Genomic DNA, 24,679 nt, shown 5'->3' with positions numbered 1-24,679 from the left:
AACTACTTCCAAAGTAAAATGATAAGGTGGTGTGAAAATTTCAAAACACAGCTTTAAAGCTGCTGTTATTTTTTTCCTACTGTTTCTCAGATAGTCCTGCATTTGTGTAAAATGTACAGCCAACAGAAATCAAAGTCTGTTGACTATCCAGACATAACTTTGATTATCACAGTGAACTCTGTGATGGGTTGGAAATCTGAGACTGATAATTTTTTTCATGCCACAAGATTATCCAGTTAATGTATTTCTAAGACAATGGAGAGGAATATTTCCTTCCAAGAAATATTTGAAACTGTAAAATTTTCTAACCCCTAGACTTTTTAAAACATAACTAAAATTCTCACTTTTGTTGAGGATTTGCTATTTAATAATATATTCCATTATTCTTTCACTGAGTATTTATTAAATATCTACCAGCCAAACCTTCAGTTAACATCTGTTGCATCACATGTGTCTATAAAATATCTACAAAAAAGTGACAATTAATTGGAAAATGATATTGAAAGTTGTGGGAGTCAGGTGAGGACTTATATTACCTTCCATGGCAGTATTTATGATTACAACAAAGTACACAGAAGTGCTTCAATATTATGTTATGAACTTCAATCTTTATAACTATTTTAATGAGCTCTTGAATTAAAGGAAATTGCATGGGTAAAACATTAAATCAACAAATTCAATTCTAATAAGAGGCTTGTGTTTTATATTGAGTGATATGTATTCCTTTAGGAATTCTCTATGGCCAATAACAAAAGCATATATGAAGCTTGAGTAAATCAGTTCCCAATTTTAATTAACGTTGATGAAAAGTGACAGATTATTGATTTTAACTGAATTGAGAGTATGGGATTATCATCTCTAAATCACAGATGACCCCAAAAGATTATGCTTTTGGATATGTATTAATATGCTGTCATTTCAAGTTATTTTGATTTATTTGTTCATCCTCCATCTTGTTCCGAAAAAGATTTAAGGCTGTCAGTTCAAATTAAGGTTGACTTTTCAAACTTTTTCAGATGAAATGAAATTTCCATCAACAGATTTCTATCAACAGATTCTCAGTTGACAGGTTTTGTCCATGGTTTCACTTTATTTTCTGGAGGGCACTACAAAGGATTCCAACTTCACCTACAAAGAAAAAAAATGGGCCACTCATACCATAAGAAAACACACTTTAAATTTCAACAATGTGTAACACATTAGGGGATCAATGGGATGTATAGATATGTTGGGTACCATCCCAACCTCCAAGGAGCTTACAGATTAGTTATGGTGATATGATTTGGGCAGTTATAGCATAGGGACTTACACGTTTTAATGTAATTAGCTTCCTTTTTCCATGGAAGGAGTTAACAATTTTCTCTCCTTTTCTTTTACAGGATCACCTATAGATATTTGTAAGGACTTAAGCTACGAAACCTAAAAGTGTGGTTCACAAGAACCCCCTGTGTCAGAATCACATAGAGCCTTATTACAAATACAAACTCCCAAGACTTATCACAATTTTAGTAAATTTAGTCTGGGACTATGAGTCAGGATTGTTAATTTTTAACTAGCTCTCCAAATGATTCTGGTGTACACTAGGTTTGAGAATGCATGGTCTAAGCAGATAAATCAGCCTAGATTGCTAGACCATTGGACTACAATGGAGCTGCTCTCATTCATGCATAGACCAAGGGTCCACAGAAACAAATTTACTTCAAAGAAGTGGAAGGAGCTCTGGAGATGGACAAGCAATTTCAGTGGAGTATTAGAGCGACACTTCAAGCTCACCTGCCTTTTTGGACTTTGTTATTGTTACATAAGGTAGGAAACTCCACTTGACCTAGGATTCCTCCTTTTAGGCTGTTTACCCATTTGGTGGTTTCATTCATCCATTTAATAAATCTTGAGGACCTAATATAACTTTTTTAGAACTAGGGCTAGGTAACAGGGATTTGACGGTGAACCCAACCTGGTTCTCTACTCGGGTGTTGTTGGGAAGTGAGACAAGTAAACAATTACAAAACAATATAGTGATATGGGTTCTGAGAGAGGAACCTGTGGGAATGCCAAGACAGAGGACGGACACTCAAACTAGTCTTCCCATGATGTATCTATGAAAGACTTAAAAGATGAACTGGAATTGGGGACCTCCAAATGAGGATGGGCATGAGAGCATTTTATTTATTTATTTATTTATTTATTTATTTATTTATTTACTGAGAGCATTTTAAACATAAAGACCTGCATAAGCAAAGACCAAAAGTAGGGGGAAGGAGGAGAAGTGAAAGCTGGTCAGTGTTGCTGGAGGGAAGTATGAAGCCCTGGAAAGAGGATCCAGTGAAAAACAATGTAACACTCTGCTTTGTTTATGAGTAACTACTAAAATATCCTCACTGTCCTGGAAGAGTGGTAACCCCATGGATAAGCCACTAGATGGCTAATAAAGTAGCTAGAACCTGTCTTATAGGGGCTGAAGTTCCAGGCACAGCAATATCCATTGGGCACTTAGAGGTAAGAGGGTACAGAGGCAAAGGAGAAAGAGGAACATGGCAGTGAGAAGCCAGGGTGGAGAGCTGGTATGGTGCTGGGAGTAGCATGGAATCTAGGAAAGTCAAAGAAGAAAAGACCCTCAAAGCAATTCTGGCCTTTTTGCCAAGCTTTTTTCCCTTGACAAACAAATGGCTCACCTGGAGTTGCTTTTCTCCTTAATTCAATATTTGATAAATTTCCTATTGTTCCTATGGAGAGGGTAAGAAAAACCCAACTCTCTATTTCTGGTAAAGAGAGTGGCCTCCTGGGGTGTGAGTTACTTACTGTTGATGGAGTCGGCCAAAATCTTAAGCTGCTGTGTATTGTCCAAGACCTCAATCCTTTGAGTGTATGGGTCATAACGAACTGAGAAGGGCCGTGGGATTGTAGCAGCAAAGTTCCTGAAACCAAATCCACAGAGCTTAGTAAAGGGCATAATTCAGGGGAAAATAATTCTAAAAAAGATTTCTCAGTGGAATTTCACTTCAATCTCACTAGACCAAGGGTTTTAGAAACCAGGCTGAAAAGAGAAATGGAATTTTAGTAAGATCCTCTTGGGTAGACGTTGTGTGCTGTGTATGTGTCTAGGTGTGTATACAAACACACTTTGGAACATATTTATTTAGTTACCTACCTCCAAAAAAGAGATATGAAAATAAAAGCACAGAAGACATTAAAGCCAAAATTCTTACCATTAAATAAATTCAAAAAAGCAAGTAAATCTAAACAAAGAATGCTATAGAAAAAAAAAAATAAGCTCTGAGATGCTTGGAAATCAATGCAAGGAGGGAAACACAGCTCTCAAGAACAGAAGAAAACACTATGTTATAAATGAAATTTAACATGAATTAAGTGCCATTTATGTACCAAGAACTCTGTGAAGTCCTAATTGTGCTATTCTCTTTACAACTATCATCCCCAATTTAATCTTCATAGAAATCGTAGAAGAAGGTACTATTACTATCCCTATTTTACTGATGAGAAAACTGAAGCTTGGGGAGATTCAATGACTACCAAGTCATACTGGCAATAAATTGTGCAACTGAAAAGGGACCCAAGTAGTCTGACTCTGGCCTGTGCTCTTCACTTATTTGCTTTCTTGATTCATTCATTACACCTGGGTCTTAGAGGAATGTACCAGGAGGGCCTTATGAGGGACATCAAGCAATGCAACTAATTAGATACCCCCAAATAGCCTATAAAATGCAATGGCATCTGAAATGATATTTCTAATTTGGCTTCCGGTAAGAATCAAAGTTGCCATACTGAGAAGACACAGTAAGGAAAACTAGTGGGCTCTCTCCAGGTTTGCCAAGAGTGGTGGATCATAGTGGCTGGAAACCCAAGTTCCAGAGCCAGACACTGGACTCAAACCTTGTTTCTGCCAATGACAGCCCTTATGGGCTGCACCTTGGTGTTCTCATTCCTCTATAACTGTGGAACAAGAACAGTACTACCTGAGAGGGTTGTAGCAAGTGCTCTTATAGTATGGAGTAAATCCTACATGAGTGTTAGCTGTTATCTTTCATTAGTGACTGGGGACTCCAGAAGAACAAATAGTTAAGTATGCCTCTCGACCGCTACTTCTCTGAAAAGAACTTTCTCAACCCCACTGGTGACATGAAGCTTGCAATGCATGTCTGTGGTTTGGCCCACTCTGAGTCCCTTCCCTCTTATTCCCATAGTTGACCTCATCTTTACTTTGGAAAATCTGCCTCTATACCATTAGAAGTGCTTCACCTAGGCAGTCAGTCTCAGGGCCCACCTCTCCTCCAGACAGGGAGGGGGCACACAATCACACTCAGCATGTTTTTTTCTACCTAGAACTTGAATTTTGAAACTGAAAATGGTTAAAAGTCGTTTCTCTTAGCTGGGAGGCTTTGAGAGACTCCCTTCCTTTTCTGAACCCTGTTTTCAGCATTCCCTTTGTCTCTGTGAGTTAACCACTCAGCAGGATGGGGTTTGTGTGGTAGTCTCCTCTGGGCTATGGGCACTGACAGAGTGGGTGGGATTTCTAAGGCCCAAGAAATCTAGGTTCTGGCAAGCTCTTCTCTGTTGGTCTGGGACTGATCTCTTCTTGGGTTAGAAAGTCATTACCAGGAAGTCCCACTTAAATGTGACCCTGGTTTGACAGAGAGGTTATGAGTACTGTCTCTGAGCCCCACTTCCTGGGTCCAAACCCTAGGTCAGCCACTTACCAGCTTTATAACCCTGGGTGAGTCTCTTACCCCTTCTATGCTTCTGAACCCCATCTGCAAACTTCATAGTCTTATCTGAAGAGTAAATGATTCAATACATGAAAAACACTTAGAACAGTGTTTAGTACATAGTAAGTGTTAGGTATTTAACTTGCTGCTACTACTGATTCTTCTTCTTCTTCTTCTTCTTCTTCTTCTTCTTCTTCTTCTTCTTCTTATTATTATTATTATTATTATTACCCAGGTGGGGTAATGCACAAAACCACTCAAATATGTAACCCCAAAAGGGTCCCAGAAATGGCAGAGAGGAACCCCTAGGGGCTAGAGGAAGGCTATGCTCCCAGTAGGGGATGGAGATTTAGGAAATAATTAGAAATGAATAACTGAAAGAACTTGAAGGCCCTGGAGAGATAGGAGGAAAGGAGACATCTTAGGCCAAACCATGTGGACTTGTGGACAAGAATTCTACCTTCCATCACTTAAGCCCAATGCAGGGGAAGCTGGCATACCCAGCTTTATGGGATCCCAGGAACCTGTATATCTATGTCTATCATCCCTTATGGATAAGAATAAAACAAAAGAAACACTGACTATCAGGATAGCCATATCTAGGTAGAGCCTCTGCCTGGCCTGTCTCTTGCTGGGAGGAGAGTCACTCAAGCAGATTATAGATAGGACTTTCAGCTGAGGGGGCTGAGAATCTGAGTCTTGCTAGCTTTCCATCTCTATCAGCCTTTTGCTGGACTGCCTCTGCGATTGACGTATTTGCCTATTAACTTATTGCATGATCACTCTGTATCAGGCACTGTTCCAAAGACTGAGGAAAGAACAGGAAAAGAGAAAGGACAAAAATCCCTACCCAAATGAATCTTAAATCATGTAATATATCTAACATTAGCAGGTGCTAAGGAGAAATAAACTGCAGAAGGAGGCAAGGAATGTAAGGATGGGGATGGGTAGGGATTATAAGTAAGTCAGTTAGAGAAAGACACACTGAGAAGGTTAAATGAGAGTGAAGATTTGAAGGAGTTGAGGGGTGAATTATGCAGGTATTGGAACAATTAAGTGAGTCCCCCAGGTTAGGAGAATCCTAGGAGTGATTTGTTGGGGGACTTCGTGGCTGCTCTGTATATAGGGGAGTTCAGTGCCTGGACTTAGTGACTGAATTAAAGCAAGGATCCAGTGGCAGAATTATCTGCGTAGGTCAGCATGTCCAGACAATAATCTGTGAAATGGTGTCCCACTAAGGAACCCCTCCCAAACAGAAAGTAAAAAGGAACAAGGGTGGGGAGGCTCTGTCTGCTGCACACTCTTACTATAACCATTGGAGTCCACTCTCCTGGACAACCACCCACAGATCAATGGCACCAGACCAAACAGGAGACCCCAAGATCTTCTGACCCACCTTGGTCACCACCTCACCTCACTTTCTCCTTTGCATCATTAAAACTCTCAGCCACGTAATAGAGGGGCTGGAACTCTGTGACAGTGTACTCCTGGGTGGCTGTCTTCTCCAACTCCAGGGGGAGGAGTTTTGGCTTGCCGGACAAGCAGTACTGCAGGTAGAAAGGGGAAAGTTTTCACAAGTAAGTCTGGGTCAGTTGTTCCTGTTGTCTTCATTGGCTATTTGTGTACCTTCTCCCATCTCATGCTGACTCCTTCCACACCCCAGACCAAATGCATTAAACTAAACTATTTCACATATACTAGATCTTACCCTCATAGCCCATCCTAAAATTTACAGTCAAGATAAAAAGGAGTAATTCCCTCTAGCCATGATCAAAAGAGGATACAAGAGCCAACTACAAGGATTTACATACATCTGTATGCACAGGTCAGCCCTGGGATCTGGAGGCCCTTCTGTTTTGTAAATCCGGTGTACTTGCAGTTCAATTTCCATATCTAACACCCAAAGTCATGAACAAATCCTAGCTTCTAAGGTACCAATTATTTGAGGATTAACCCCTGGGTTGAATCTCAAAATGGATATTAATGGGGTCGTACCTGTAATTCACCAAAAGATGACAGGAGTCCAGCACCATATGCCTTTATGGAGTCTCCTTGTTTGCAGAGGCCAAACTCTATAGTAAACCAGTAAATCTGGAATGGAATGTGTAGTTGAGAGCACACACCAAGGAAGGGAAAGGCAGCAGATGCCCCAGGGCTAAGGACAGGACTGTCCAGGTGGGAGTTTGTACAGGTCTCTTCTCTGAATCACCATGACCTGGGGTCACTTCTCTGTGTTCTGTGTCTCACTCTATCAAGTCACTGCTTGAATCAAGAGTTGGATGAATGTAAGAAATGATAGGAAGCAGAGAGGGGGTGCTGAGGAAGCCCCAAGAAGATACCACCAACAGGTAACTCTAAATGACAGGAACTCCTCAACCCCTTTTGCTTTGTTCTCTGTGGCATTAACTAGAATGAGATGTTCCGTGTAGTTGGCCAGACTTACCATGCAATCCCATCAAGCTCAGTCATGGGAGGGAGGAGATTGGGTAGTGATAAAATCATTGAGGGCATCCTGCTATCCATGCTAAAACCTCAGCGGGTTCTGATGTACTGCCAACAATTGCACTTATCCTCCTCAAATAACCAAGTCCTTTTTTAAAACAGCTCCCAGTCCAACATGTCCTAGATGCCTGGCCTGGGGAAGGTGATCCTGGAATTTTGGCATAACTTTACTGACCAGGGCCAAGAGAAACCTCAGGTCCAGTTAGCTGCTGCAGACAGTCACGGTCTTGGAGAATTAGGGATGGATTACTAGTTAAGTCTGTTTATTGCACTACAGAATGTGAAGTTTGTAAGCTTAGTCCTCCATAGACCTTAGTCCTACATAGACCTCCTCATGTACAGATGAGGTGATTTCAGCCCAGGGAGGTCAAGCTATATACATCTAGTTATACAGCAAATCAAAGAGCAAGAACCTAGAGCTATTCCCAGCCCAATATATTCAATAGTAAGGTTTTGTTTTTGTTTTTGTTTTTTGAGAATTTAGGTTGGTGATAAGTACTTTTATCATTGTCATAGCAGGTAACATAATGCTCTGAGTTCTGAGTTTGTTTTCTTCCTACAAATGAGAAGCTGCTTCTTGCATCTATATAGAATCTGACATTTAAAAATCCATGTTCACACACATGTAACTCTTCAGACCCTTATGATATACTTTTTAGATGGGCAGAATATAAACTAATGTAACCATTTTTAGAGATGAGGAAGCAGAAGCCACTTGCCCAGGGGCTCAGAGCAGCTGCTCAGTGAGAAAGAAACTTCTGGAAACTTTTGCCCTTCGGATAAACTGAATTCATAAACTTCTAAACTGATACACATCAAATTGTAAGAAATGTGACTCAGATGCTGGAGAGGGATAAACTCAAGTTGGAAAGGAGTCTGTGGGAAGAAAATCCCCTGCTGCGCAGAGTTGCTGATTCCACGCTTCAGCGGATGAGTGTCATCACATTCACTGGAGAAAGGGAAGTGTTTGATAAGACGAGGAAAGCCCACCCCCATTTCCACCTGTGTCTAATAAAGGAAAGATCCAAATGCTGGCTCCAGGGCAAAAGAGGGGTGTAAATATTTCCTCTTCAGAGCCATGAATCCAGGCTATTCCCCTACCACACGCACACTTCATGCCTAAAGATTCTCAAGAGCTATCATTATAGCCCATTCGTGTTTAAGATACTTTGTTTAAAATTACATGTAAACATTTGCATGCAGCTGATTTCAAAATCAGACTATTAAGGAAAAATCAAAATGTGAAATTTTACTTGTGTGAATATAAGTCAGCACATTCTGATATTTCCCCCAAATGACCTGGCTTTCAGGGAGGGATTGAAGCTTTGAAGACCTGAGGGCTCTAGCCTATTGCACTATCCACCAGAGGCAGAAGGAACTTACTGTGGCGAGTTTCTCAATGTACTCATCAGGGGCACCCAGAGAGGCAAGGCCAATTTCCTGTAATTGTAGAGAAACAGAGTCACTGGCATGGCTAGGGTCTACATAACTTAAAACTTCACCCTCAGCTCCCACCTTGCACTACAGCACAGGAAGGGGATGGGTGACCAGAAGCCTTCAGAAGGGCCCAGATAGACCCTGATTATTCTGTTAAGTCTTGTCTAGCCACGCATCATAGAATCATAGATCCCTAGAACAGGAAAACTTACTTCATCACTTGGTCCTTTATATTTACTTTACAAATGAGAAAAGTGAGGCACAGAGAAGGGAGGTGACCTACTCAAGGTCACACAGTAGGTTATGTCTAAATCTTCATTCCTTGATTCCAGCTCAGTGGTTATTCTCCCACAGCTCAAACAGAACATTCATGGAATACAAGATAAGTGTCTTCATCAAGTATCCTCAAGACACCACAGGAGAATTATAGAGAAATGCTTGACATCCACCCAGGTAAATACTAGCTAGAGAGTCTGAAATGCTATGGACCACTTCTCATTCCAGCTCCAATTGCAGGATTCCCCTAGTGGTCTCTTTTTCTTCGTCTCTTTTATAACATTTGCTCCAGCTTGCTTTGTATCAGACAGAGTATATATACACAAATAAATATATTTGCTTTCCATACTATATGCATGTATTCATTCCAAAATGTTTATTGAATGTCTTCTATGTAGTTGGCAGTGTACAGAATCAAAAAAGATCCTAGACCTCATGGTGTTTACATTAAAGGCAGACAATAAATAATAAGCATATACATAGGTATATTAGAAGGAATACGTTATTTGAAAAGAAGAAACAAAAGAAGAAAGGGACAAGGGTGAGTGAGAGTGCCAGGAGAACAGGGGGAGGCTGCAATTTTAAAAATAGTTTCAGAGCAAACATCATTGAGAAGGTGATATTTGAACAAAGACTTGACAGAAGTGAGGTGGTTGGCTCTGCTGACATGTGAGGGAAAAGCATTGTATAGATCACATGTATAGCCCATGAAAATGTTCTCTAAGGAGGAGAAATGTCCGTAGGTTCAATTAACAGGGAGGGACCAGTATGGCTAGAACAGAATAAGAGTGAGGAGAGAGGCAGGTGGTATCAAAGAGGGATCTGGGACTCAGTAATATAAAACTTTTTTGGCATTTTAGGGTTTAGGATTTTCTTTTCAGTGAAATGGTAGTCACTGAAAGGTTTTGAGCAAAAAAAGCGGCAAGATCTGATTTACGTCATCCAAGATTTACTCTGGCTGCTATGTGAGAACAGATTGTAGGGGATCAAGAGTAGAGACAGACCACTTAAGAAGCTACCACAGTCCCCAGGGTGAGAAACAATTATGGCTGAGACCAGCTTGACAGCAGTGGAAATGATGGACAATGGTCAGATTTTACACATATTTTGAAGGCAAAATACATACAACTTTCAGAAAGATTGGTTATGGGTATTTGAGAGAGAAAGAAGCTAATAATGGCCCCTAAGTGCTTTTGGTTTGAGCAACTGAAAGGATAGAGTTATCATGAACTAACATAGGGAAGGCTGTGGTTGGAGAAGGTTTGGACAAGAAGATAAGGAATTCAGTTTTGGAGAGGATGAATATAGATGTCTAATAGACACCCAGGTGGAGAAATTGAATAGGTTCTTGGATACATAAGTCTGAGTTTGGGGGTTGAAGGTCTGTCTTCAGGACAGAGATGATATTTAACACAGTGAGTTTGGGTGAGATAACCAAAAGAATTGAGGTAGACAGAGAAGGACTAAGGATTGGGCTTACTTTAAAGCAAGAGGCCACATGGTCTTCATCTCTGGGCCAAACTCAGAGCCTGGCCCATATTGCATGCTGAGAAAATGCTGAGGTAGAGTGAACTAAAATCAGACAGCTTGGCTCTCCTTTTTTGCCCCTCTCCCCATCTCAGTCCATCCTTCCTGTCCAGACATGCCACAGTCTAACAGAAGCCACTGAAACAGTGCTCTGTTCTCATGGTCACCATTCTTTGTGAACCCAAAGCTTGCCTTAAAAAAGGGTCCCAAGATTTTCCTATGCTTAATTCCCATCCCATCTTGCACTCTAGTGGGAAGCAAATCCTCCTTTTAGATCAAAAAGAATTTGCTCAGGAAACTTTCAAAATTACACCTCCTTTGGGACTGTCCAGGTCTAAGTTGGAGCCAAGTGACACTTATGGCCCAGTAGCATCTATCTGTTGACTCAGGTAATTGTCCACTCTTCTGGGGGACTCCCCCAAAGGGAAATGGCTTAAGGAGGATTGTCACTTAATCTCTGACTGAGCAGAATAGCTTCTGGTAGTGAGAATAAAAAGTTCCTATTCTCTAAAGAAATAACTGATTGTTCTTTGGCCAGAGGAAGAAACCCCAGTTTTAAAGTTGTTCCAAGCAATCAGTGACATCTTGACAGCAGGAACCGTGCTTCTGAAAGTTAGCCAGTCAACAATAGCCTCGGTCAAATGGTGATACTTACAAGTTAAGTTCAGCTAATCCCCACTCAACTCATAAAAGTCCAACAATCTCTAAACACCACAGTTCCCTAAACCCCACATAAAAGCAAGTTTTTTGTTTGTTTGTTTGTTTCAGATATTAACTGATAACCTCTTCAATCAACAGTGAAAGTATTTATTTCTTCCAGCTGAGGGAAAAGACATAAAATTCACACACAATCCCATTACTCTGAAATTCATGTTTGGTGCAGTATTTGCTTATGACTCATTCCATTTGATATTTATCCTTCCCTGTGAGGAAGATTTTTGGCAGTCAAAGCTTTGTATTGATTCTCATTTGTGCAGACTGATGCACACAGGTCACACAGCTGGTTGGTGGCAGGGTGGGATGTATGGGTGCATCATTCAACTTTCCCATGATCCCAGCTACCCAAACATGGCTTAGCCTCTCAGTGCCCTGAAGGAATTACTAGGATTCTTTCTCTCATGCAAAAAGCTCACCACTGTGATAGAGGAATCAAGGCATAGTCTGTTCCATGGATGATAATGGCAAGACATTTGGCACTTCAGTTTTTGCCAACTAGGAGCTGGGTTATTGGAATTGGATTCTCAGCAAATATTATCTTAATTAATTAAAGCATATACAAAAACAACCGCCTGACAAGGTGGGAAATGGCAAGACCCTAACGAGGAATGGAAACGTGTCAGGAGAACTTGGAAGAAGGTAAGGTTACTTCTATGTGGGGATCAGGCAGGCTTTCCTGGATGAATATGCTCTTAAACTAAACCTGGTGATATTAGCAAATTCAACAGCACATATGCAATTCAGAGGATGAGTGGCTCACTACCTCCATGTTGTGATCCCTGGAATGGGTATTTAGCCATCTCCATAGGACCATATGCCCATCTCTGGCGGGATCACAGAACAGTATCTGGTTTCTACTCTTGCAGAGGACACAAGGGCCCATCCATAGATTCAATTCACGTGAGCAATCTAGGTCTCAATCCTATAATTAAAAGGCCAAAAGCATCCATTCCTCACCTGGGAAAACTGAGCAAAGCTGCGATCTGAAAACAAGGGTACGTGTCCCAGCAGTTCATGGCAGATGTCACTGAAAGAGAAAAGGCACAGAGCTTGGAGGTAAAGATGGTTATAAGCCAAGTGGGACTCAATTTTTCTACATGAGAAGTGGACAAGTAGAAAGGAAGTGAGCCATTACAGTTTAAGACCTCATTCCCAACAAGAAGTGGTATGTAAAGCTTGGGAACAGATGAGGCAGGGTATAAAAGAAAAAGAGGAAGGAAAGTAAAGTAAGGGGCAAGTCAGGGAACAACAGCCAGGGGGTCTTAGGTGTATGCTCAGTAGGGTGCAGAACAGAAGAGCCAATATTCCTATGGACATTCTCCTATACACCTCAGCATGTTGAGTCATGAGCACTTCCTATCCTAAGTCTTCATCTTGGTATTGACATCCTGGGCATCTTGAGCAGATGAAATGTTCTCAGTTATTCCCCATAAGAAGAAAAATTAAATTAAAAATAGTGCTATTGTTTTCTTATTCTAAAGGGGGGCAACAGTCATTCAGAGAAGAAAATTTACATTTATTTAATACATTATGTGTCAGGTTCATTAGGAATAGGTCTTTTCTGATTTGTAGTTATAAACTTTGTGGACAGGCTGCTAACTTTTTGTATAAATTGAGTAATTCTATTTGATTAATAAGATGGTGAAATGCCATCTGTACCCCAATGTTTATAGCAGCAATGGCCACGGTCGCCAAACTGTGGAAAGAACCAAGATGCCCTTCAACAGACGAATGGATAAGGAAGATGTCGTCCATATACACTATGGAGTATTATGCCTCTATCAGAAAGGATGAATACCCAAATTTTGTAGCAACATGGATGGCACTGGAAGAGATTATGCTGAGTGAAATAAGTCAAGCAGAGAGAGTCAAGTATCATATGGTCTCACTTATTTGTGGAGCATAACAAATAACATGCAGGACATGGGGAGATGGAGAGGAGAAGGGAGTTGTGGGAAATTGGAAGGGGAGGTGAACAATGCGAGACTATGGACTCTGGAAAACAACCTGAGGGTCTTGAAGGGGCAGGGGGTGGGAGGTTGGGGGAACAAGGTGGTGGGTTTTAGGGAGGGCACGTATTGCATGGAGCACTGGGTATGGTGCAGAAACAATGAATACTGTTACGCTGAAAAGAAATAAAAAAAAAAGATGGCTAAATACCAACATAAGGGACATGATGGCCAGCTATTCTCTACCTTTAGACAAGACACATCTAGACATAAAAAGATTAGAATCATCTAGATGTATATTCTGGAGGTATTGAGGTACTTTGGCCACTACTTGTTCCTATTCTCATTTGGGACATCATAGTTTTGACTCTTAAAATCCCTTTGGAGCTTGACTGTGACTTCTTATTCCCATGACCCAGGGAGATCTGAATCTGTGGTTCACGACATGCCCAAACCTCCAATCAGTATGGTCTATTAGACAGAGAAAATACCTAAGAGAGATGATCTCTTTGTGCTAATATCAAACCATCCAGAAAATGAGTCCTGTGGATCAGCCCTTGATGAACCCAAACCTCATCCTGGAGCAGTGAGAAATGGCACTCACTGTGGTTGGATACTAGCAGCAGGAGCAGAACACTCACGGTTCAGGTGTATACATGGGTTTGGACCCATGTCTGATGTATTGAGTGCAGTGGAAGACTCGGAAGGCCAGGCCACCCAAGAAATCCCGAGAGGAAAGCAGGCCAGCCACAGGTCGGAGGCGGAATCCCGTGCAACCTGCAAAGCAGAGAAAGAAAACTCAAAGCTTATCATGGCAGAGCCAGAGGCACCGGAAGTCCTTTAGGCAGGAAAGCAATACTCCCAACTGTCTAGCAGCAGGGATATTGATGCCAAGTAGACTTGGGTTCACATCTCTGCATCTTTATAGTTGGGCAATTTGAGTCAAGTAACTTCATTTCTCTGAGCCTCATTTCCTCCTCTGCAAAATGTGGATAGATACTTCCTAGGGTTATTCCAAGAATCATATAAACTAATAAATATAATGTACTTATCATAGAGCCTAGCACACTGGAGCATTTAATAAATTTAGCTTTCATTACTAGGATGAAACATTTATTCCTTATTTCTCGTGTCTCTAGACTGGGGAGGGAATTTTCATTCTACTTCCAGAAGGAAAGAGTATGAAAGGAACACTTCTAGCTTCTCTACTGTCCTTCACACACTACACCCCAGAAAGAGCAAGGACTTCTCTGATTGGAGCAGTTGGGAAGAGAAAATGAATATTCTCAGTTTGACCCCTTTGGTCCTTTCTCTCATAACTGTCTGCCCACAGGGGAGCACATTCTGGTCTGCTCTGGGTCATGCAATAGAATATACACTTCACCAGTGTATATTCTGAAAAAGTTACATAATTCAGAGGTGAAATACTAGAAAATCCATTTTGTTTGTACATCCATACCATATTCTCTAAGTAGTTTTATCAGTAATAAAGTTGATATTTTGATCCTCTTTCTGGTTCCTATATCTGGATCTCAGTTTGTTTCAAACTTGTAGGAATAATAATCACGGTGATAATGGTGATGATAATGATGATGATGATGGTAGCTAACACTATATACTGCCCACCATATGTCAGACAGCATATGTTCTAGACACTTTATAAATACTAACTAGTTCTCCTAATAACCCTATGAGGTAGATGTTCATATCATTTCTGCTTTACAGATGGGAAAGCTGAGAACAAAGAGTTAAAGTTCTTGTCCAAGGTCACAGCTACAGTCATTCTGGCTTCAAAGTCTATTCCTTAGTTACGTCTCTATAACTCCCCAGCTGTTATTATTACTGTTTTATTATCTCACTATTGGCCATGTAAACATGGATAATTGGCCAGAGAATGTCTTTAGGACCTCCTTGCCCCTGTGCCATGTTCCCTGGACCTTCAGGCTGAAATTGACTCTGCTTGGCCTCTCATCCCCCTCTTTATCTGATAGGTAGAGACTGTCCAAAAAGAAGGGACTTGAAATGTCATCCAGCCCATCCCCAATCCATACCAACTGCCACTTTTCTCCCTGCCACATAATTTCCCCTGCCCCTTGCCCCAGAGTTGACCATACCATCTCCACATAGCTCAGAGGCATAGAAGCTTCTTCATTTCTGTAAAGCTGTGGTCTGTCTTTCTACTTTCTTTAGTTCTACCTGACACATACGGATGTTCAATATGCATTAGCTGATAGTCTTATTTCACTTTTGCTGAATTAATGCCTCCTGGCAGAAAAGAAAATACTTATCTCACTTGGAAATGGTGTGCAGAGACTAGTCATCCCAATAATGTATTTCCCCACAGAGTTGCTCAGATTCTAGTTCAGCCCAAATTCACTGAGCACCTATTGTATATGTAGCACCATGTTGGATGTTTTCACTTGCAATGTCTTATTTCATTCCCATAACTTCCCTAAGAGACAGTCTCCATTTGACAGATGACTAAACTGAGGCAGTTTACCCCAAATAGAGAGGGTCAAAGCAAGATCCATACCAGTTGGATGCACAGACTTAGAGTTAAGGGCTCTTGGCATTGCCACAAAGAGCACATTTCTTACACAAATGCACATTGGAGCCATCTCACAACACAGAAGGAACTACAAGGAGAGCCCTCTCTGGGCACCTGGGGCTTTGAGTATGGGGAAAAGTGCTTTTCAGAGACGTAGATATGGCAAAACCCACACATGATGCCTTGTCTTGGATGAAAGTGGATGAACATAGAAGTGAGCGGTGAGGCAGAACAAAGCAGAGAAATGTTTCTCCAAGAATTATCCTGCCTGCATTACCACAAACACACTCGCACTGACCTCGATTTACTTTCTTCTCAATCCCTTCCTTACCCCTCCTCCCCTTTTGTCCCTAAGGTGGACTTACTCTGCAGAAATTGAGAAACCTCTTCCAGCTGGGGAATGTTATCTTCACGGAAGCCACAGTACTTTTCCAGAAGTGGGAAGATGTGATTGTGCTCATAGCAAGCATGAGTTTTATACAAGGACTTCAGGGTCCTGAATACCGTCCCCCATGTTTTCTTTTCTTCTTCCGTGTATTTCACTTGAGGGATGGGCTGACCACTAGAATACAGGCATGAAATATTTGTCTCCAACAGAGCAAATGTAAAAAAGAGGAAGAAGGCGCATTAGCAGAGAGAGACAGATACAGAATCTGTGAGCTGCAGCCACCCGAACTACAGGGGATTTCACAAATTATTTGAAAGAGGAAAGCACTATTTCGTGATATAGGAAACATTCATGCAGTTTGGTTAAGTAATGATACAAGCTCTCAACTCACCTGCACACCAAACTTTGTTCTCACTTTGGGAAATCACTTGGCCTTTCTGCTCCCCTCTCTCTCCAATTATTTACCCAGGGTGGAAATTCATGTAACTGCAGGGACCCAGCAGGTAACATAAATGGGTAAAGTAGCAAGTATGGACAATAAGAGGGTGAAAACCGAGACAACTGAAAAAGGCATCCTCTTTCTAAACGAAGGCATCCAAGTACAAATAAAGCAATATCATGTTTTGTACTGTGTCAACTAACGTAATTATATCTGTGGGATAAAGTGGATCTAATTTGTGGACTATGAGTTTGAGACCCTTTTTTGTGGGCATGCACTTGCTGGATTTGATATTTCTGAGCTTAGGAAGCTATAAAGGTATTTAAATGCAGGATAGTATATGATCCACTTATGCAGCATTTCCACTATGACACAACAGAACTATAGGGAGCTGGTTAAAGTACGTGTGTTGGACCCTGCCCCATAGATCCTGAATCTTTTGGGAAGGGAAAGCCAAGGCATCTATTCCAATACGCTCCCAGGGGACATAGTATAGTTTGAGAGTCATTAGTTCAATCTTTTTGAAAATTCTCTAAGAATGAGCTGTGTTCTCAACAGTAAAAACAAATGAAAAAACAAAGCCTGACCTTAAAAACCAGTGACTGTTCTTTGCACCGCAGGCCTGTTTCCTAACAGGGTACACAGTGTCTGGGGACAAGGCAGCACTATTTACTTTGGAATTATGGATCATCTTCAGGCTCCAAAGTAGGTTTCTCTTGCCCTTTCAAAGTTGTAGCTCATCCAAAGTCATTAAAGCAAAGACACTGTATGTTCCCCAGAAAGGTGGGCAGAGATTAAGGAAAAACGATAGAGTTTTGGTGAAGAATTGGAAATAGGACAACTTCAGAAGACTCTATAATGACCATTAGGGATTGTGAATAGAACATCAGGTAAGCTCCTGCCTGAGGATGCACCATTATTCTGGGCCACGAGCTAATGGAAGGAAAAAGCAGGCTCTGATCATGGACAGAGATGGGTTCATTACTTGGCTCTGCCAGTTCCTAACTGGATAGCCTCTGGAAATTTAATAAACCTCTCTAAGGCTAGTCTGTGCAACTATTATATGGGTTAATAATAAGTAACTATTTGGAGGGTATAAAGGAAAATTAAGTGAAATACTGTGTATAAAGTACCTAATAATTGTGCTGACCAATAATACCACTGGATAATGGATAGTTATCATTATAACTGATTCTTATTTGAAAAGAAAGCTATTTGCTATTTTGTAACAAATTCTTTTTTTTTAAGATTTTATTTATTTATTTGACAGAGAGAGATCACAAGTAGACAGAGAGGCAGGCAGAGAGAGAGAGAGGGGGGGTAGCAGGCTCCCTGATGGGCAGAGAGCCCGATGCGGGACTCGATCCCAGGACCCCGAGATCATGACCTGAGCCGAAGGCAGCGGCTTAACCCACTGAGCCACCCCGGCGGCCTTTGTAACAAATTCTTGAGAGATAACAACATCCCAAATATTAAGATGTCTCCCTGGTTGGCATTTGCTGATCTAGGGGTTCAATATCCCTTCTCCATTCTTTCAGTAAAGCACACTCTTCCCCTCCCAGGCTGAGACTCAGGTGGGAAGAAACTCTGCCACTGCCACCTGGGCATGTGACCAGGTCTGGCTAATTAGACTGTCTCTTTTCCCTGGTCCTAGAGACTGGCTGAGAGGTGGGCCAATTTCCTAATCAGAGCCAGTGAGACTCAATGAGAAAACCTGTGTGGACTTTGTTGAAAAGAGCTAGAACCTCTGATTGAGTTGGGGTTTCAGCCTGGTGGCACTGGGCTCACCTCCAAGAGATATGAGACCAATGCCAGAGACTAAGGCCAACATAAAGGACTCCAGAGTCAGAGAGAGGGAAGGAAGTGTGTGGGACTCTGAGCAAGTTATTGCTACTTTCTGGGCCATATGTATATTCAGTATAGAGACAATCAAATTTACCTTATAATGTTGTAATGGTAATCAAGTAGATCGTATCCAAAGTGTTACCTGGATATAGCAAATATTTCAGATTTTTTTTTCTGTCTCTCACACACACATATACACTAACTTCCATGGTCTACTTGGGAATTAAACAAAACACATTTTATTCCATCTTCTATTTCCATTAAGAGACCAGAGGTTCTATAAGATCCTTGGTCTTTGAAGAAATTGTCAATTATTTTTACCAAATCATCACATCTTTAAGTAAAATAAACTAAGATATTTTTAGGAAGAGTGTCAATATTTTTTAAACAAAAAGGATATTTATAGTTAAGCCAATTAGAATCCTTCTTCAAAAAAATGTTTTAAGTAAAAGGCATTGTTTCTGAATATTCTGCCAACCAAATATGGCATTCAAGATACTCCAGGACCTGGCATAGCCTTCCCTCTCCTTGGTGTCTTATTTTACTTCAGGTCCTTCCTCCCACTCGTGGAATTATTAAAAGACAAATAATTTGGTGTCCCCAAGCACAACTGTACCCTCCCTTTCTCTTTGGTTGTAAATTCTAACTCAATCTTTAATTCTCAGCCTAAATTTTACATCTGACAGACCAGTTCACTCAATCTACATTTAAAGTTCTAATGATATGGTCTCATGACACCTGAGTTTTTACTTTGGTAAAAACTATCACATTTATTGCTAGTATTGCCATTGTCATCCTCAGTGGTCCCCCAGAGGACATGGACTCTGTTGATCTTGCTCTTGGGTAGGATCTGGAACTTAGTAGACATATTTTATCACCTGATCAATATCCTATGATTCTATGACTAGTGATGCATGAGTCTGTGCTTTATTCCCTTTGTGGAATAATGTTTGGGAAAGTGCCAGAAATCTTAATGTAGGGGCTATTGGCATAGAGGGTGGCAGAAACCAAGGAAGAGGGCCAAAGTTGAGTCCTAACAGACATTACAACTTCTGGAATGGATTGAACAGGCCATGGAGAACTGAGAAGGAGCCTCAAAAAGGCAGGAGGGAAACCAGTAAAGAGTAGAATAATTTGATACATTCAACTCTCATTATATATGGTAGTTATGCTAGGTACAGTCATCATGAACCCTGAACATTGGACCACTAATCCAAAAGGAAACCATGACTAGAGTCCCATTAGCTTCTGGTCACATTTTAGTCAAATCTTACTTTGTGTGAACTTTTATATAAAGAAATCTTATTTAATACATACGGCTGAGTCATCAACATTGAACTCAACAGCCCTGTAACTCATGCCTGAAAGAGGCTTACCTAACATGTATTTTCTATACAAGGCATATCTCAGCCTTCTTCCACTTAGGAACCACACAAAGCACTTCACCACCATCCTGGGTGGGGGAGGGCATTTTTTTAAAAAAGATTTTATTTATTTATTTGACAGACAGAGATCACAAGTAGGCAGAGAGGCAGGCAGAGAGAGGAGGAAGCACGCTCCCCACTGAGCAGAGAGCCTGACGCAGGGCTCAATCCCAGGACCCTGGGATCATGACCTGAGCTGAAGGCAGAGGCTTTAACCCACTGAGCAACACAGGTGCCCCGGGGGAGCGCGTTTTAAGCAGCAAAATTGCCAATGAAAAGTATAAAAATTTGGCAAATGTGGATCTAATCTACATAGATCACAAAAACAATGGTTGTTTACAGTATAAGAGCTGGAATAAGAAGGTGGTGTCACCTTGTTCGACCTGGAAACTTGTGTAACAAGGCAACACAAATTTTCCCCATTCTGTTCATGTCTGGGAATGATCACAGAAGTGCCACAAATATTGATTTGGAGGTCTCAAATAAATGTAAGCAAGTAATCCTTGAATAATGAGAAGCCACTGTGCCAAATACTGAGCTAAGAGACAATTTCAAAGAAGAAAGAAATGATTAAAAGTTTAAAAAAGGGTAGGTAAAATGCATTCTGAAATAGGCTTTAAATTTGAGAACATATTCAACCCTACTAGCCACATGACCTTGGCCACATCACTTAACCATCTGAGATTCATCTGTAAAAATTGAGCAATTGACTAGAAGATCTCTAACTTTCCTCAGAAAGCCAGCCATCCATGGACGGTTTTCAGCAATCCATTTTACTTACTTGATAAACATCCAGGATGGTGAAGCATTCAATCAATTCCATGCTTCTTCATTAGGTTTAACATTTTTATGTAAAGGAGGTTAGGGGATCAGTTTCTTCCTTCAAGTCCCAACAGCCAAGTAGTAACTGAATATACTTCCTAAGGAGCTCCTGGATTATATGGCAAGTTGTGATCTCCTGGATCTGAGAATCCTAGCACTCAGGGAAGAGGGCGAGAATGCTCTGGAGTTAAAGAAACCCGAATTCAAAACTGGATGATGCCACCTACAAGTTAAATGATCTTGGCAAGATACTTAACTGCATGGAGCAATCCAATGTGAAAAATAGGGAGTTATTATTAAGACTAGATGAAATCATGGAGGCAAAGCATGTAGCAAAGTCCCAGACTTAGCAAGGAAATAATAAATATAATGTATTTTTGTTGATTACCTGAAAAAGGGCTCGTGTCTGCCCCTGATTGATGGTGTTCACCTGACAATGCTAAAGCAAAGACAGGGACAGGGGGTGGCCATGTTCTGGGATTCCTGCTTGTCACAAGCCAAGGCCCAAAAGGGCCTAGATTTAACCAAAGTCAGCAAAATTCTGGATCTTTCCACCGCCGGGAATCATCCAGAGAAGAAAATTGTCTTATCTTCTCTGGAAGTCTTTCTATCTGGAAGGTAACTTTGTCTTCAGTAAACACAGCCCTATCTTCTTCTTTATCTCCCTCATATTCCATCAAAGCTGTTCAAGTATCATTCCGTTAGGGCTCTGGTCAATTTTTAAGTCTCTTCTTGAACCTGTCTTATCTCTTATCCTTAACTCAGGAATGGAGCTCAGGGCTTAGTCACTAAGTTCCTCATGGTAACATTTCTATAGTTCCTAAGGACTCAAAATAGCAAGAACAGTTCTCTTTCCAAATGACATCTTTGATATTTGCATTTTCCTTTGGCTAAAATAGGGTAGAATCCCAGACAGAAAAAAATAAACTCATCCAAAAATTGCCCTTCGCAGCTGGGTCAGATCAGATAAAAGTAGAACACTGAGGCAGGGCTCATCTGAAACCTCAAATGATTCATTATTTCAGTAAAGCAGCCAACTCCTCCTTGAATGTAAATGATTCTCTTTTTCCTTCTTCCCCGTTTAATGTGGAGAATACCAGAGGCTGTTTTATTCAGGGCTGAAGCCTTTTATAATTGCTTCAGACATTAGTGTGTAAGGACGCAACAAAGCTGAGAGAGAGCTGGGCCCCTACTCGGTGGGTAATTTTGTTTTGTCTAGCAGCATTTTTTTTTTTTAAAACATGTGTTATTAAAGGGAGGGTTTCAATACAGACACGCACACACACACACATGCAAGACAGGACTCTCTATGCTAGTATTTTCCAAACTTGGGTGAGGAAAAAGTAAGCTAGGAGTGTGTTCCTCCCTCTTCCCCCAGACAAGCAAAGCAGACTTACTGTCGGTAGTTGTAGGCAATGTCAGCAAACTGTTTCCGTCTTGCTCGATACACAGGATCTTTAAAACCCTAGGAGAAAGGAGACACATGAATTCTCAAAGCTTGAGCAGAGAGGTTTGGCATATTTATGCATGATTCAAATGGGGGGGCTCGTGAGCTCTAACAGTCCAGCTCTCCTTCCTCAAATTAGGCCTGGAAAATAAGTTTACAGCGAAACTACATTAGGCAAGCTCTCCCACCAGGTATGAATGACACATTATTAGCAACACCTTCAAATCAGTGTGGGCCTCTCTGCTATGGAATTCCAAAGTACTAATGGTGTACAAGTTTTTAAAAAATCTCATCTACAACATTTCTAATTTGCAAACTTGACTAATTAGGCAGTTAGCAGGATAGATGTCCATGATAGAAATATACAGCATCCACTAAATTCCTAGCTAATGGTATGTGTCTAGAACTGCTTCCTCACTTCTTTTCTTTTTTTTAAGAGTTATTTATTTATTTGAGAGAGAGAGAGAGAGATAGCACAAGCAGGGAGAAAGGCAGAGGGAGAGGGAAAAGCAGACTCCCTACTGAACTGGGAGTCCAACTCAGGGATCCATCCCAGGACCTGGAGACTATGACTTGAGCTGAAGGCAGATGCTTAACCACCTCAATCACCCAGAAGCCCTTCCTGACTTCTTAAGAAACAAATAGGCGCATACTTTGTGCTGTTGCAATTTTTTAAAATACTATTCATTAGTGCTTACTATGTGCCTATCTGTGTGAACTAGGGACTCATTTATCTATAAGTCTCACAAAATCTCGTAAGATAGATCAGTATGATTATCCCCATCCTTCTAGAACAAACAGTGGCTCAGGGGAAAAGGAGTCAAGCAAAGATGAGGCCAGGGTTTGAATCACCCAGTTTCATGTTCTTTTTACCACACTTCAGTAATTGTCAACCTTTGTATCAGGGCAAGGGCTCAACTGAGAAATCAGTCCAATACGTAAAAATGAAGATAATCATTTCTCCTCTGAGACACACCTGCAGGCAGCCTTTCCCCCAACAATTCATAAGCAGCATATTTATAAACATTAAAAGGTATCCAAGAGTGCCTTTCAGGGTTAGTACAACATATCCTTTAGTCAGAGGTAAGCCCAATTGATTGAAAGAGCCTTTTCCCTGCACATTCTTCTAGGATTTCTATGGTTTAACATCTTGCATTTACGTCTTTAATCCAGTTCAAGTTAATTTTTGTGAGTGGCATAAGATAGGTATTTAACTTTGCCCTTTTTGCATGTGACCATCCAGTTTTCCCAACTCCAATTACTGAAGAGACCATCATCCTTTCCCCATCAAGTGTTCTTGGCTCCCTTGTCAAATATTAGTTGACTCCCTATGCATGGGTTTATTTCTGGGCTTTCCATTCTGTTCTACTGATTGGTCTGTATGTTTTTATGCCAATACCACACTGTTTTGATTTCTATAGTTTTGTAATATAATTTGAACTCAGGAAGTGTGATACCTCCCTCTTTGTTCTTGTTTTTCAGGATTGCTCCTTCATGTTGGTTTTAGCAAAGATTTTTCTGGATATGATACCAAAAGCACAAGCAACAAAAACAAAAGTAAACAAACAGGACTATATTAAACTAAATTCTTCAGCACAGCAAAAGAAACAACCAACAAAATCAAAAGGCAACCAATGGAATGGGAGAAAATTCTGCAAACCATACATCTAATAAGGGGTTAATACCTGAAATATATAAGTAATTCACACAACTCGAGCAAAAACTTCCAAAAACAAAATTTCCAAAAATAAAAAAACTCAGTGGAACTGAATAGATATTTTCCAAAAATGAAATACTCATAGCTGGCGTTCAACACTAATCATCACGGGAATGCAAATCAAAACCACAGTGAGATACATCTCACACCTGCCAGAATGACTGTCATCAAAAAGGCAGGAGATAACAAGTTTTGGCAAGGACATGGAAGAAAGCTAATCCTCATGTACTGTTGATGGGAATGTAAATTGGTGTAGCCACTATGGAAAACAGTATGGAGATTCTTTAAAAAAATTAAAAACAAAACTACCATATGAGCCAGCCATCTTACTTTTGTATGTATCTAAAGGAAATTAAAAACAGATATTGAAGAGACATTTTCTCTCTCACTTTCACTGCACATTTCTCACAAGCCAAGGCAGATGTTGATCAAAGGGTACAGACTTCCAGCTATAAGATGAATAACTTCTGGGAATCTAATGTATGCACAGTTATTATAATTAATAATACTGTATAATACACTTGAAATTTACTAAGAGAGTAGATTTTAAGTATTCTCATCTCTTGCACACACACGTATACACAAATATTAAACGTGTGAAGTAATCAAAGGCATTAACTAACACTACTGTAATAAACATTTTGCAATATATATGTGTATCAAATCATCATTATAACTTTAAACTTATACAATGTGATATGACAATTATATCTTAATAAATCTGGAAAGTGAAGTATTCTACAAAAAGAAAATGACTGTAATCTGAATTTTACAAAGACAAGAGACTAGCATCATCATTATTGGATTTGCTTTGTTCCTTCCAAGCATTTCCCCATAAACAATAACATCTGCCCCTTTAGCTTGCTCAGAGAGGAGCCTGCTTCTCTCTCTGCCTATAGTCTTGCTTGATCTCTCTCTCT

At 40.6% G+C, this 24,679-nt stretch overlaps 1 protein-coding gene across 1 annotated transcript in view; it reads right to left on the bottom strand.

The window, feature by feature from the left end:
* Window positions 1-588: 588 nt before the first annotated feature.
* PAH (phenylalanine hydroxylase) overlaps window positions 589-24,679 on the bottom strand; it is a 69,101-nt gene continuing 45,010 nt past the window's right edge. Inside the window, exons 5-13 of the mRNA XM_046012589.1 lie at window positions 21,993-22,060; window positions 16,043-16,239; window positions 13,771-13,906; window positions 12,138-12,207; window positions 8,607-8,663; window positions 6,717-6,812; window positions 6,135-6,268; window positions 2,800-2,915; window positions 589-1,128 (exon numbers count right to left, since the gene is read on the bottom strand). Of these exons, the coding sequence (XP_045868545.1) occupies window positions 1,085-1,128; window positions 2,800-2,915; window positions 6,135-6,268; window positions 6,717-6,812; window positions 8,607-8,663; window positions 12,138-12,207; window positions 13,771-13,906; window positions 16,043-16,239; window positions 21,993-22,060 (918 nt within the window). The 3' untranslated portion in view covers window positions 589-1,084. The remainder of the gene's footprint in view (window positions 1,129-2,799; window positions 2,916-6,134; window positions 6,269-6,716; window positions 6,813-8,606; window positions 8,664-12,137; window positions 12,208-13,770; window positions 13,907-16,042; window positions 16,240-21,992; window positions 22,061-24,679) is intronic.

The sequence above is a fragment of the Meles meles genome, chromosome 7 (genome assembly GCF_922984935.1).
Source record: "Meles meles chromosome 7, mMelMel3.1 paternal haplotype, whole genome shotgun sequence".
NCBI classification, from domain to species: Eukaryota; Metazoa; Chordata; class Mammalia; order Carnivora; family Mustelidae; genus Meles; species Meles meles.
This window is presented reverse-complemented; position numbering and strand designations above follow the sequence as displayed.